Genomic DNA, 15,196 nt, shown 5'->3' with positions numbered 1-15,196 from the left:
CTCCACACTTTGAGGTTCCGCCTTTGCGGGCGAACTTGGGAAGGGCTGATATCCCTGCAAAACCAGCCGGGAGAGGGGCCAAAGCCACGGAAGCCCATTCTCAGCCCCTGGGAGGAGACTGGACCCTCTCACTTGGGACTTGGGGCAGGCGCCGCCCACCTGCTTTCAGCGCAGGGAAATCTGTGCGCCAAGTTGTCTGTCCCGAAGGTGCCCAGGAGTTGTGCCCGCTGCAGTTTCTGTTTGGATTCCGGAGATGCCCGACTAAGGAGAGAATTCAGGTACACCCTACCCTGGTGCCAAATGAGTTGGTGGTCCTGGTGACAGGCGACAAAGATGCTGGGCTGCTCCTATCTCTGGCAGGACTTGACCAGACGTGAAGGGAAGAGTGACTCGGGCGCAGCGGGAGGGTAGGGTCTTGGTTCTGGCGCTGTATAGCGCTTTGGGAATGCGCCGCCTTGCTCGCACGGTGCCAGGTCCCCTTCCCCGGGGACAGGGCCTGGGGCAGGAGAATTGGGTTGTGGGTGGCTCCTGCAGAGACACTCCAGTGGCTGCCGCTCCAACCCCTCCCCTTCCCACACTGGGGGCGGGAAATAGAGGGTGGGAGTCACCCGAGCGGAGCGCGTTTGTCCAAGGCCCCTCCTGCTGCTGCGAGGAGCACCATAAAAGCCCCGTCGCAAGCAGCTCTCCACACCTCTTTTCACCAGCTCTCACCCTTGGGAGAGGCGCTCCGGACAGGACAGCAGAGCACTCATCGCCCAGCCACTCCCGCACGCCAGCCAGCCACCGCCACCGTGAGTGCCACTACCGTCTGGGCTTGACAGGACCCGAGGGGGGTGTTGGTGCTGGGGTCCTGTTTCGCTTCTGCGGAGCCCTGGCGCCCTGGGAGGGTCGTGCCCTGCTCCTTAGCCTCTGCGCTCCTCGCTAGGTCCTTTCCCTGCCTCGAGGCGCTCCAGCTGCTCTGGGCGACTAAATCCGACCTCCTCTTCTGCATCCTCCGGGCTGGGCGGTTCTCTGGGTTCTCTTTTGGAGGAAATGGAGGGAGAACACGACCCCCAACCCGGAGCTGCTGGCAGTATCCTCAGGGTTCTCGGGCTGCAGGGAGGTTTCCCTGAATGAGGAATCCCCAGAACTTGGACGCCCAGCGCATCCAACCTGGGATCCTACCTGAGACTGACTGGCCCGGGAGCAATTCTCTCCCGTCTCTCCCACATTGCCACGCCGAAGCAGTCCCAACATTCGGCATTCGTTCAGGCTAATGCAGCTGGACAGAACAAAAGTATCAGAGAAGAAACTTTCCTCCTCTGACAGGGATTCTGGGGAAGAGGATAGGAAAGTGATGCTCCTCAACCCAGCAGGAAGAACTTATAATTCTGTTATTAGTGTCTAAATGGGCGCCCCCTCCGCCATCCCCTCTGTGACTCCCTGTGACTTACAGCGAAGTTGCACGGAGTCTTCAGGTGGAGCAGAGGGGCCGGGCCAGCGCCGATTGTGCCCCAAGCCCGCAGGTGGTGCTGGCCACGCTCTCCTCTCCTCTGCATCACTGGGTTGAGCAAGGATGCGAGGGTCCTGGGTGGTAGCGGGGGACCGGCGGGCTCCCGGAAGCGAAGGAGGGAGGTGTGGGGCATGTGTCCTCTAAACCTCCAAGCCCCTCCCCTGTGCCTTTGGTGCCCTCAGATGCTGGGGAGCAAGCGACTGGGGCTGTCGGGACTGACCCTCGCCCTGTCCCTGCTCGTGTGCCTGGGCGCGCTGACCGAGGCGTACCCCTCCAAGCCCGAAAACCCGGGAGAGAACGCCTCGGCGGAGGACCTGGCCAGATACTACTCTGCGCTGCGACACTACATCAACCTCATCACCAGGCAGAGGTGGGTGGGCTTGGCGGGATCTACTCCGGGCGCTCCTGTCTTGCCTGCTTACCCAGAGATCCTGTGGATCTCAAAGAAGACAGGGATCCTTTCTTTTCCTTTGCTGTATCCCAGGGCAGGACAATATCAGGACTTACTCAGCTCCCAGTTTTGTTTGTGCAGGGCCCTGAGTACTTTCCCTCTGCAACTACAGCAAAAATCCCTGACCCGAAGGTTCAAGTTCTCTGGGCTATATGGCTGGCACCTCCTCCTACCCATCCCTTTGTCTTTTTCGTTCTTAGAAAAGTTTGGAAACCTGAATGGGAAAGTACTCTGTGAAGGGAGTCAGAAGTAACCCCCAGGGAAGGGCTGCAGGGGAAACAGAGGGCAGGGTGTCCAGGAAAAACAACAAAAACCAAGCAGGAAACAGCTGGGCTGCTAAAGATATTGCCAAATATTGCAACCTGCCCAGAGCGAATTGAATGACAGTATTTAGGAAAGACAAGGAGAGCTATATTTTTTCCCTCCTGTACAGTGTCCCACCCCACCTCCTACCCCTGTCCCCCAGTCTCAGAACTTCACTTGAAAATTCTGGTCCAAATAAATAGAGATTCCCAGAAAACATCTGATCTAAAATGCAGAGTCGTTCCCATTTTACACCAGGCGAGTTCTGAAAAAAAGTGCCTGCTTGGTGCTGTATTAGTTAGAAACTTACACTGGTCTAGCCACTCTAGGATGAATTCAGAGATTCCATGGAATTTGAGAAACTGTAAACCTCCTTCTGAACCCCCAGGAAGCTAAGATAAAATACCACATTTTCACTTTCAACATCAAATATTAAGCAAAAAAATCAATCAATTTTACAAATAATATAGGATTTAAAATTTGTTTCCAAAATTGGTTCATCTTAGTTCTAAACTGTTCAGTATCTTATTTTACTTCCTGAGATCAAATGACCTTAATAAGCTAAAAACAATGAACCCTTTAAAAACATTAATGTTACTTAACATGTTTAAATTGTGTTTTCTAAAGTGTTTTTTTTTTTTTTTTTTTTTTTTTTAACCTCATTTTTACTGTTTACAAGACAGGGAAGAGTCAGAAAGTTGCAAAGTGAGGAGAGTTTCTGTTTATTAAAATTTCCTTTTTTATGTTTTATCAAAAAGCTCTTTAATCCTGAGAAGTTTTATAAAAAATCTCAGTTTATATAGAATCAGAAATACGTGAAGTGCCAGAAATTAAATAGTATTGGCTCACGATCCCTGAAGCCTGATACTATTAATTTGTAAAAAGCAACACTATTTTATATCCTAATAGATTCTCAGAAAGTTAATTGCTCCTAATTCTTCTTATGCTATTTTATAAACCAGAGGACTTATTTTTGCAAAGACAGTGCTATAAAGCTTTACCATTATACAGTATAAAGCTCTAGCATTTCAAAATGTTTTTCTAGGCATTATTTTGTTCAGTCTTGACCTCAGCGCTTTGGAGTGAGTATAATTATTTCCATTTAGGAACATTTCATGAAATATTTTTAGGGGTGATGAATTGGAGCCCTCCTACAGATGTTCCTTGGATGTGACACCACCATCAGCTGTTAGTGTGATCTCCAAGATTTTTGATGAGGAAAAAATAAGGGAAAGGGACTTGAGTTTCATGGGAAGAGATTCAGGTTCAGTAAAAATGAGTTAGTCCTGTAGTTTTCTGTCTCATCTTCATATAAATTCCTCTCTAGAAACCAGCAGAGGTTTATAATCTGCACCAATAATTGCCATTTTGTATGTTCATTGCTTCCCACCACACACACCTGCTCAGAGGCACATGTTGGTATTTTTGAAAATTATAGTGTCATTTGTGTATATGTTTGGCTTTGTCATAAATGTTTTCTTTCCTTGCTTTTTCTGCACAGTCCATGTTTTTAAGCTATATACCCTGGTTCACTGCTTCTGAAAGCTACGTCAGTTTTTGCTGGATCAGTGGTTCTCCACGCAGGCTGACTTTTTGCTCCCCAGGATATGTGGCGATGTCTGGAGACATTTTTGGTTGTCACAATGAGGGGTGGTGCTACTGGCATCTGGTGGGTAGAGGCCAGGGATGATGCTCACCATCCCATTAGACTTAGGATAGCCTCCTACAACAAGGAATTATCCAGCCCAAAATGTCCCTAGTGCTGAGGCCGAGAAACCCAGTCCTAGATTAGTGAGTGATTCTCCATCCTGGTTGCACATTAGAATCACCCGGGGAATTTATAAAAAATACAATCTGATGCTGGGCTGCACCCCTGACCAGTTAAATCAGAACTTGGGGGTGGGGTGGGAGTGGGTTTGGACTTCACAGTGGTTTTAGGAGCTCTCCAGGTGCCTCTAATGTGCAGCCCAGGTTGGGATCCCCCCCCCAAAGACTCTATCTTTGAAAGTTAAAGCATTGTAGAGAAAAAGAATAATCCAGAATAAATTAGAGAAGGACAAACAGTAAGCAGTGCTGTTTTGTGCAAATCCTGCTTTATAATTTAGATTCTTTAACTGGTAAATCGTAAAAATATTGGGTCAGTTCTTTCATTCACTGGAGTATGATAAAGATAAATGAATTAAGGTTGCCCAAGAGTTTTTTAAGATCAATAAAACCAACTGATGGACAAAATAAATAAGCATAAGTAGCAGCCTACAGTCTGATATCACCACTCCAGAAACCCTTTGAGGAAATCTTACAGATGATGGGGATAAGGGAGTTTGCTTTTTTTTCCCCCCTCGAGTCCCGAAAAAGGCGCAACAACAGGAAAATTTCCCCCCAAATTTAGATTTAACTGTGCTTTACAGGCAGTTAGAGTACACACCGTGATAGCTTTGTTCCTGTTCCATCTATTAGCTAAATATCTATTAGTTAATCAGTCCATGCCTGGCTAATCTTTCATCTGTGAACAGAGTGGCTGCTGGGGTCCAACGCCTTTTTTGAAAAAGGGGAAAAAACAGCCTCTTCAAAAAAAAAATGCAACTTGTTACTAGATACTTATTAGACTCTTTAGCAGCGAGAAAGAAAGAGAGCGAGAAAGAAAGAGAGCGAGAAAGAGGGAGGCCGGAGTGGATCTGTGTACTCCACTCAGCTGGAGCCAATAAAAGAAGCCATCCTGGCAGGAAAGCAATGCCTTGCATTTGTATATTGTCTGACAACAGGAGAAAGAGACCAGGAATATTTCTATGGGCCAGTAGGATTTCTTTATATTTACGGGGCAAATTAAAATCACAGCATGAGAGAAGGCTTTTAGCTTGTGGTGCCCCTAATAAATATGAAAAGTATAGGCCTCAGGCTCCGTTGCCATCTGTAAGAGTGGGTGGATTTCAACAACAGTGACTTGCATGTGTGCATCACTTTGTCACTTTCCAGCATCGTGACTCACATTGAATTTTCACAAAGACTCTGATATAATCATGAGTTATAATTTTGTTTTTACATACAAGAAAACAGAACGAAAGACTCAGGTGGGTCTAGAACTTGAGTCACTGATTTCCCCCCCCCCAGGGATGTTTCTGAAATGTCACCTGGTCTCTTAGTTAAGATTTAAACTGATGTATGTTGTCAGAACTATTGCCAATTAACTATGACAACATTAAAATCATACTTTGATGTCTTTTTATTTTCTGTTACCTAGTTATATAAGTTATCTACATATGTATTATTTGTGGTATAAAAATACAAGTTATTTGGAATTTTGGTTGAGTTTAAATAATCTGATGTTATTTGAGTATTTAAACAAAATTATATATATTTAATTTGAAATCATATTTATACTACTTTTGATAATGTATACTTTGTACACCTAGATTAGTTGTTAGCAGAGATTAACTGCAAATAACTTTTAGATATAATACCTCATATAGGAGACTATCTTCTTTTTTTTCTAAAGATTTTTATGAATATGCCAAACTTGATTTAAAGAACTTTTCCTTTTTTTGTTGTTAGATATGGGAAGCGATCCAGCCCTGAGACTCTGATTTCAGACCTCTTGATGAGAGAAAGCACAGAAAATATTCCCAGAACTAGGTATGAAAAAGCTTTTGTGGGGACATCGTTGCAAAGCTCAAGGTACCCAAGGGAGGGAAATCAGAGAGGGCTGCCTGGGGAGGAAGCCTTGGAACCAGGTCTTCCAGACTAAGTAGGATTTGGAGAGAAATGAGGATGGGGAACAAAGTGGGGAGGACCTTTCTTTTCTTGTAGTCATTTGTAAATCTCTAAACTTCTGTGGGATAATATTTCTACTGCAGTTTCGTGGTGCTCCTTGGAAAGCTTTAAATATAGATGACTTGTACTCTAGAAATTGTATAGAATTTCTGCTGGGTTAGAATTGGGGGAGCACAGAGTGGGTCCTCATGCTATGTTGAAATGACCTATTCTCCAACTCCGGCTAGAGTAATGTTTAGTCTTTATATCTACGTGGAGTGATTGGATATCCTAGGATATGTCCCTCATCAGCCTTATTCTAGTCCCTCTGGTTTTACCTGAAACCGCAGATAAATTACAGGGAGCTCATCTACTTTTTAATGTATTTTGGTTCATCTGATGTCATGCAGTAATTTATAGCACTCTGAATGGATGAACAATGAATTGTTCTTAGGGGCTTATCTGTAGCCTTGGGGCTTTCTTGGAGTGTGGACTGTTTTGGGAAGAGGTGCCCACCAATATTTCGGGGTCAATCATTGGGCCAGGATGTTCTGGTGCCTTGGTTCTCATAACTGGTTCTTCTGTCCTCTGCTGCCTGCCTCTCCCCGCCCCAGTAAGATCTCATGGCATATGGTTCACCCATCTCTGTGGTAGCTTGTCTGCCTTAAACCCAGAACTCCATATGGCAAGAACCAAATTCCCCAGAAGAGGTCACTAGAAGACTTGCTCAATGAGTGTGACTGGTGTGTCACTCTCATTGGGGTTCTCCTTAGAGATTAAAGCAGATGACTGACTTATCATGGAAATGTAAAGCTGAAACCTACATGACTTTATAAACCAATGTCACCCCAATACACTTAATAAGATAAAAATACATAAATAAAAAATAAATAAAGCAGATGACCCGATGAGCTGTCCCTTAGCTTCCCTCCAGCCTTCCCTCCGCTGTCCTGTGCAGTGGGCGGCCAGGGCAAAGGTGCAGCTCTAGAGGAGTCAGGTTCATTTTCTCTGAGGGAACAGACATTTGGACTAGAATACAACTCCAGTACTCTTGTCCCTGGAGGTAGCAGCCAGATTTAAACAGCAAATGCAAAGGAAAGCAGGAGTGATGAACATACAGTACAATGTACGGATGATGTATTATAGAGTTGTACGTACACCTGAAACCTATATAATTTTATTAACCAGTGCCACCCTAATACGTTTAATTAAAAATGCAAGGGAAGCAGATGGGAGACTCATAAGGATTTTTTTCCTACATATTAACCAATAAATGCTTTTCCATATTTTGTGGACATGCATATGATGTTTGCTACAGTAAGAAGTTAGGGTACGCTATGTCTACTTAGGATAAGAAAAACAACTATCCAGACCCACTTATAAGCTTTCTGCTGTTCTTTGTTTTGTGGCCTGAGGTTGCATGGTCAGTGCATGAAATGAAGTTAATGCAGATTGACAATCAAGTGCAGTTAGAAGGAAACAAAACTCGACAGTCTTGAAGTTGCCTGTGAGTGCTATTTTATTAAAAGGTGTTCTTTATAGTCCAATAAATAGCATAGAGAGCTTTGCAGGAAAACAAAGGAAGCATATTTACAGTTGAGCGACAATAACTTTCTTGTTAACAGTTTTGTGTGATTCTTGTAGTTTTGATCTTCAGAAATATTGCAGAGTTCTTTGGCTTCTTTGATAAATACAGAGCCTTTTCGATAGTCCCTCTGAGATTTGTCTGAGACTCCTGTTACCACGAGTGAAAGGTACTCAGCTGGGTCTTGGCACATTGAACCACTGTCTTCCGTGCTGATATTCTACACGGCCTCCCATTCGGAATGACAGCTGGAGCCTTTTCAACAGTTTCTGACCACCTTTCAGTTCAGAATGGAATGTCTCACTCTCGTAAGTCTCCCAGGAAGCTGGGAAGCTTCTCTTACATGCTGTGCTTTCTTATGTTTGACAGGCTGGAAGACCCTTCTGTGTGGTGATGGGAAATGAAAGTAGCTCTCCGGTCTTTGCCTACCTTTCAACCCCTATTTCATTCTGTAAAACTAGAGTCTGCCTGTTCTCCCAATGCATGCAGCCGCTGTACTCCACTATGCAGAGTTCTCCTTTGTCATCATTGTATATATGTGCATTTCAATAAAGTAACATGCATTCAATCTGATGTTGCAACAGTGAGAATTATTTGAAGTTATTCATGAAAGCACAGGCTCCTTCAAGTAGCAGATTCAAGGCTTATTTCACCCATATTAAAGCAGTGACTGCCTGGCCAGGTGGCTCAGCTGTTTGGAGCATCATCCAGTGTGCCAAAAGGTCGCAGGTTCGATTTCTGGTCAGGGCACATACCTAGGTTGTGGGTTCGATCCCCTTTCGGGACACATATGGGAGGAAACTAATCTGTGTTTCTCTCACATTGACGTTTCTGTCTGTCTGTCTGTCTGTCTCAAATGAATGAACATATCCTTGGGTAAGAATTTAAAAATAAAAGTGACTATGGAAGATATAAAGATATGATGAATTTTGATGACCAAGACTCAGCTGTGTGTGTGTGTGTGTGTAACAACAGAAGTATTTGGAAACATTGAGTGGGGGGAGCGCTAATTTGTAACAATTGGATGATTTTTCCTCCCTTTCACATGGACTCTTTGTTAACCTCATTGGCCTGTGCTGTCAGCAGAAAGGATTGCTGTCTAACAGAACTTTCTGCAAAATGTCTTACATCTGCCCTGTGTAATATGCAGCTATTAGCCACATGTGGCTTTTGAGCACTTGAATGTAGGTAGTGCAAATAAGAAGCTGAGTTTTTAATGTTATTGAATTTTAATTTAAATCACCACATGTTTCTGGCAATTACCGCGTCAGACAGCTCAGGTACATACAGCTCCTTAGGCCCCTACTCTTGGAATCTGAGTCATAAGCAGAAAGACACTGAGTAGGATGATTACCTTTTCCCACAACATGCAGTATGTTAATCAGTTTAGCCTGTGGTTATTACACCCCCTCCTTTGTATACTTATTTGCATGGGCTTAGTTTAAAATTAACATTATTAGGTTCTTACTTGTAATTTCTAAATAAAAACAGCCAGGTGTCATCCTATATTTGTACTTTGTACCACACTGCAAAAAATATGCACAAGTATTTTTATGTGAGGTCTTAAAACTGTTTACAAAAACCCTATACACATCATGACTTAGGGAAACCTGTCATATAGAAAATATTCTCTATACAAGAAAGCCTAATTTTTTTAGCCAGTGAAGTCAATAACACTACAAAGCATAATTTCCTTTAATGAAACTAAGATAAAAACTGTTCCACAATCTGCCTAAATTTCTCCTTATTTTTGTTTCTTTGTGCTTTAAATACCAATATGTAAGAAAAGCATTTTTAAAAAACTTATAATGTTTAGTAAGTCACAATTAATTATCACACAACATCAAACTTCTTTATTAACCTAGCATATTTGGAGCTTTTCTTTACTGAAGTCAGCATTATGCAGAGAAAGCTGACTCAATGATTTATTTGGAAGCACAGGTATGCTAAAATGTTCATCACCATAAACAGAACAGAGCAAATAGGAAAAATGTATATGAACCACTGAAAGATGATCTGGGAATTTTGTTTTAAATAAAACATTATCCTACCAAATACAAATGCCTGGAAGGCTAAATATTAAATAGACTACATTTTACCTTGTCTCACCTCTTCACCTCACCTTACTAGAAAGAGGACTGAACTTTCACACTATGTGAGTTCTGTGGTGCTGACTCAGTGGCTTCCACATTCTCTGGCCTTCATGTTCTCTGAACTAAGTTCTCACTTGTAATATGGGAATAATAAATCCTGCCCAACTTTCCACTTAAGTCTATTAGCATTAAAATTCAACTTTGGATATTGTTACAAGTAAGTAATAGTAGGGAAGTGGATAAGGATAAAGGTTTTGCTGATTTCTGTGTTGAATTACAAATCCCTTGTTATAGATTGAATGTTTATGTCTCCAAATCCATATGTTGAAACCCTAACCTCCATTGTGATGGTATTCTGAGGTGCGTTCTTTGGGGGTGATTAAGTCATGAGCTCACATGAAAGGGATTAATGCTGTTACTAAAGGGACCCCCAAGTGCTCTCTTGTCCCTACTATAACATAGGACGCCATGAGAGGATGGATGTCCATAAACCAGGAAGCAGGATCTTAACCAGAAACTGAAAGTGCTGGTGACTTCATCCTGGACTTCCTACCTCCATGGCTGTGAGTTGCCCATTTATGGTAGTTTGTATAGTAGCCCAAATGGACTAAGATATCCCTGATAGAGAAGAACTAGCTTTGAGAAATACAATAATGGTAAACTTCTTAAAATAGCAAAACCAAATTCCAAGAGATTCCCTAGTAGTATTTCTCAAATATTTTCAGCCCGTTGACTTTCCTTGGAATAGGTGTGAAGACACCAGATCACCCACCTGTCATTGCAAGTCATAATCCTCACTTGAGTGACAGTAAGAACAGCTCAGCATTTATTAATGAGATGCCTATAGTGACTCAATTATTATCAAGTAAATCTATAAGTACTATTAAGCTCTCCTCTGATCCAAATTTTATTCTACATTCTAAGAAGTATAAATTGTCCATAAGTGTTTTACAGGTGTCATTATGTTTTTACTTTGATTCTTAGATTGCCATGACACATTCAAGTGGATAATTATCCGCTCCCCCCCCCCCCCCAATTTTTGCAGATATGGAAACTAAGTGACTTCCCCACCTCATTCAAGTTGAGGGACCAGACAGCACCTCCTCTACTTGCAAATTTTACCCTGCCTGATGATGTCTCACAGAAGTAAGTCAAGAGCAGGCCATACACAATCTAGTTAAGACTCTCTGGCATACTTAAAACAATTAGAGACTAACAAAGCACTAAATTGTACAAGAGACATTTAGGAAAGACAATAAATGAGCGTGGGCAGAAGTAGCTGAAAGGGCTTAATGGAGAATGTGAGTGTTGAGCCGGAATGGAGGGCATTCTGTGTGAGGTTACCAGCTGAGCTAAACACAGAGGCAGGACAGCTACAGCTTGTGTAGGAAACATCCAGGTGTCCACCTGGCAGGACCAGAGGTGGAGTAGCCTGGGGCTGGGTTGATGAAGTAGGTCCAAGAATGGCCAAACTCCCCCATTCATCCATTCACTCAGTTAACATTTTTTGAGCACCTAATATGTATTGGACATTGTACTAAGCACTGGAGATATAAAGATCAATAATACTTTCTCAGACCATTTGCCATCTAATGAGGGAGACAGGTAATTGCAGTGCATTATTAGAAGTGCTAAGATGAGAGTGTCCGAGATTTGGGATATAGTTAGGTCGTCCTTCTCACTGGTCATGCTTTCCTTTGTAGTTTCCTGACAAAGGAGTTGTAGATACGAGAATCAGCTGCCAAATGGGGAACAAAATGCCAGATGGGCAAGATTCCAACAAGGCCAGAATCAGGGCTGCTCTAGGCTGAGTCAGAGCACCTCACTGAGTCCCAAGATTCTGAAATACCTCCCTGCCCCCATGTCAAACTCAGCATCCTGAAGGTGAGTGACAGGAATTAGTGAGTTCTGCGGGGCAGCCTCCCCGACCCACTTACCCAGACAGCTACGCAGAGAAGAAGCGCCAGCCCACACATGCAGCAGCAGGTGGAAGAAGAGAATGGGCACTCATGAATGCATGTTGCCTTCCGACACATTGTCCCTGCCCACAGTGCAACGTGGTCTCAAGAAACAATCAGAGCAGCAGCTGCCCTCCCATGCAGATGGGGACAGGAAGAGAAGAGAGGAAGGGGTCAGAGTCTCTATGGGCCAAGGCCACAGTTTAGGCCCGATTGCAGGGTCAGAGATGTCTCCTCCTTCCCTAACAAGAAGTGGGCATGAGGTGTTACAGGAGCCTGGAGGGGTACCCATCCCAGGCTGGGGAGAGAGGAGGAGGCAGACCATACTTCCTGGAGCTGCTGCCGCTTGAAGGAGGACTACCAATTGCTAGATGAAGAAGACCATGAGATAGCAGGTGGATGACTTGCAGATATGAGAGAGCAATACATATTTGGAGTGTTTTAAAAGTTGTTTGTGATTCCTCTACTTTGAATTTGACCATATGCTAGGCGTGGGCCACTGGGTAACTATTCTAAAGGGAAAACCCTGTTAGGTATGAAATCAAGTCTTCTAGCCAGCCCCAACTCTTTTTTCCCCCAGCCCTTCTTTCCTTCTCCCTCCACTTCCAATCCCATTTGTCCTTCTTGTGGACTTGGCTCCAGGGGCAAACCAACCCCCTCACCTGGAATAGTATTCTTCGTTCAGCTAAATCAGGACTAGACTTTTCCATATGAGATCTCTTAAACATGATCTTATGGACAAATGTGCAAGTTCAGAGAATAAGTGTTCTAAGGTCAGTTCTATCCCCTAATTCAGCAAAAAGGGGACTCACTATTTCCTTTGCAATATTTGAGCTTCCTGAATATCCTCCAGCCTCTTTTCCCTGTCTAGATAAGGGTCAGAATAGAGAGGCAGATACAAAGAAAAGGGAAAATCAGCACTGAGTTGGGACTTCCACACCATGGTCCAGTGCTTCCCGCTAAGTAAAGTAAGGATGACTGATGCCCCTGTCAAGGCTATGCCCATGTGTAGACTCTGTGGCCCTTTTGATGACAGGACTGTAAATATGATGGCACTTAATTATCCCCCTCTTTCTAATACACACGCATTATGCTTATATGTTACTTATTACTATGCAGGCAAGAGAAAATGTTTTTTCTCCTTCATGCAGAACATTGGACTGGGTTACAGTGTCACCAGAACTAAACAAATACCCTTTTCTATCATCATAAAGGAAAACAGCCTTTTGAATAAGATGTTTCAGTGGGATATTCTTTTATTGTGGTTCACGGTAGGAGCTTTATGATATTGTCACAACTAAATGATTGCCTTTTCTTCTGCCTATTAAAAAATTAGCACAGTGTGAAATCACACAGAATCATTTTCTCTTTTTAAAATCAGAGTGGAATAACATAATTAATCGTATGTGTCATCTGGGCTCATTTTTTAATGTGCTAATAGCTCTCAGTTTAAGCTCATTCTAATGCTGTAGGATTGAAACTTTTTGCAATTATGAGAGCATGGTGATTGCATGGGATGATATCTGCCTTGTTGCCAGACACATAGTAGGTGCTCAGTGAGAGCCAGTTCACGTTGTCGTTGAATGTGATAACCGAGAGTGATCCCAGAGGAGCCAGAACATATGCCATGTTTGAATAACCTCAAAGGGGTCTTTGTGATCCTTCCAGGAGGAACAGGCACCATTTTTGACAGAACTATAGGAGTTTATTTAAACTTCTTGGAGCCCTCAAATCTATTGATTGAATAGAGTGTTCTTTCCTATCATCTCAGAAGTTTCATTCACTTAAAATTACCTTTAATATGCCATTCATAAAGAATTTTATTCAACTCTGCATATTGTGGTACCAAAATTTTCAGAGTGTCATTTGGGTCACTAATAATTTTTGCCTGGCTTTAAGTTTAATGATCATTTTGGAGTTCTTGCAAATCGTTACTGGTTGTATTGCTAATGTAGTGCCATATTACTAGATTGTCATATTAGCATTATTACCCATATTACTAATGTATTGACTCTAATTTGGGATTTATAATTGTTTTTGTCTTTAGGCAAGTTATTTTGATATTTAGATATCCAAAGAATCTTTTTAAACAAATTGTTCTATTTAGAACTCACAGATTCCTTTAATTACCAATTTAGTCCTAATTTTAGGTTTCTTTGTTTTCTCAGAAGTTAAGTTTGAAACTTGAGTTGTTCAGTATATTTACTTCAATTTGACTTGACTGCTATACTATGGTATTATGAGGGAAATTAAAGTTGAAATGCAAACCTTTTAGTAAAATGTAAAAATCACATTTTACCACTTCTTCTCATTAGTTAACACCTTACTACATGGATAGTATCTACTAGAGAAAGCTGCAGCATTCAAATAATTTTTCAATTAAAGTTTGCCCGGAATAGTTTGAATTGTATTTATTCTGATTCCTACTTCTTTTTGATCACTGCCAAATCTTTTCAAATCATAGCAACCTACTAAATTAACTGGCCTGTGAATTTTAATGCAAGAATAAGCAATGTTGGCAGAACATATTTAATATAGTCATTCTTCCTAACAGACTGAATTATTGACCAAGTTAAAATGGAGCCAGCTCATCTCTGATGAGTTTCTAGCGTCCCAAGGATGTTATCAACTCCTGAAATATTAATTGAGTAGTCTCTCTGTGACAGGTACGCTTCTAGGTTCTAAGAGTGATATAAAGATTAAGTGAGGCAGTTTCTCTGCTCTTAAAGAGCTAACAATTTATGAAGGAGAGAGACACATGCTTAAGTGACTGTAATATAAGGCAGATGATGATTGAGGTTTAAATAGAAGCATAAAGTAATTGCTATGGAAGAACAGGGGAGGCTGATATCATTTCCACTATTGTGCGGAGGGAGTGGGGTGTGCCATTTGAAATGTATCGTGGTGTATGGCAACAGTTCAATAGGCTGCTCTTTTGTGGATCCCAAGGTCATTAAGATCTATGTTATGTTCCTAGAAAAAAAAAAAAAGGCTGTGCAGGTGCCTAAGCCAGTTCCAACTGGGATTCTGAAATGGTTGTCTGGGGAACAGGGATTGGCCATCCACCTGAGAGTGAGCATTAATTGTCACCTCAGAGTGAGCATCTATTAAGTTGAAGTACCTGGAAGCTGGGATGAGCAAGTAAAGACCATGAAGGGGATGGGTGACTGATACCTTCACCATGAAAATGAGGGACTAACTCTGAACTAACACTGTGAGAAAAATAAGTACACAAAGCTAAACACATTGTTTTTGAAAGAAGTGATGTTCTAGGCATAGGCTGCATTGGGGTCTAAGTGGCAAAGTGTAACAGAGAAGAGACACTTCTCTCCCACACATAGACTCCAGGGTAACTTAAGCCTGGGGACTCAGGTAACCGTCAGAGATCAAGTGCTGTGACCAGCAGTCAACAGGAAACTCTAGGCACTCGGCAGCACAGGGTTCTCACAAAGGGCTCCAGCAGTTGTGACTGATGCACACAGATAAGTTTTGGGGTGTTGGCCTGGAAGGGTGCTCAATCATTCTGATTTACCAAGACTTTTTGAAGTTTGGCACTGTAAATCCTGC

General features: G+C 42.6%; 1 protein-coding gene across 1 annotated transcript; it reads left to right on the top strand.

The window, feature by feature from the left end:
• The first annotated feature begins 14 nt into the window (after nucleotides 1-14).
• Nucleotides 15-8,146, top strand: NPY (neuropeptide Y). Its single transcript, XM_090287105.1, has 5 exons — nucleotides 15-278; nucleotides 705-791; nucleotides 1,675-1,862; nucleotides 5,796-5,876; nucleotides 7,948-8,146. Exons 3-5 carry the CDS (start codon nucleotides 1,675-1,677, stop codon nucleotides 7,970-7,972), a joined length of 294 nt encoding a protein of 97 aa, XP_090143231.1. The 5' UTR covers nucleotides 15-278; nucleotides 705-791; the 3' UTR covers nucleotides 7,973-8,146.
• Nucleotides 8,147-15,196: the final 7,050 nt, after the last annotated feature.

This window comes from Furipterus horrens, unplaced genomic scaffold (genome assembly GCF_987537825.1).
Source record: "Furipterus horrens unplaced genomic scaffold, mFurHor1.1.pri manual_scaffold_9, whole genome shotgun sequence".
NCBI lineage: Eukaryota > Metazoa > Chordata > Mammalia > Chiroptera > Furipteridae > Furipterus > Furipterus horrens.
The sequence above is the reverse complement of the archived record's forward strand: the minus strand, read 5'-3'. Positions and strand labels throughout refer to the sequence as shown.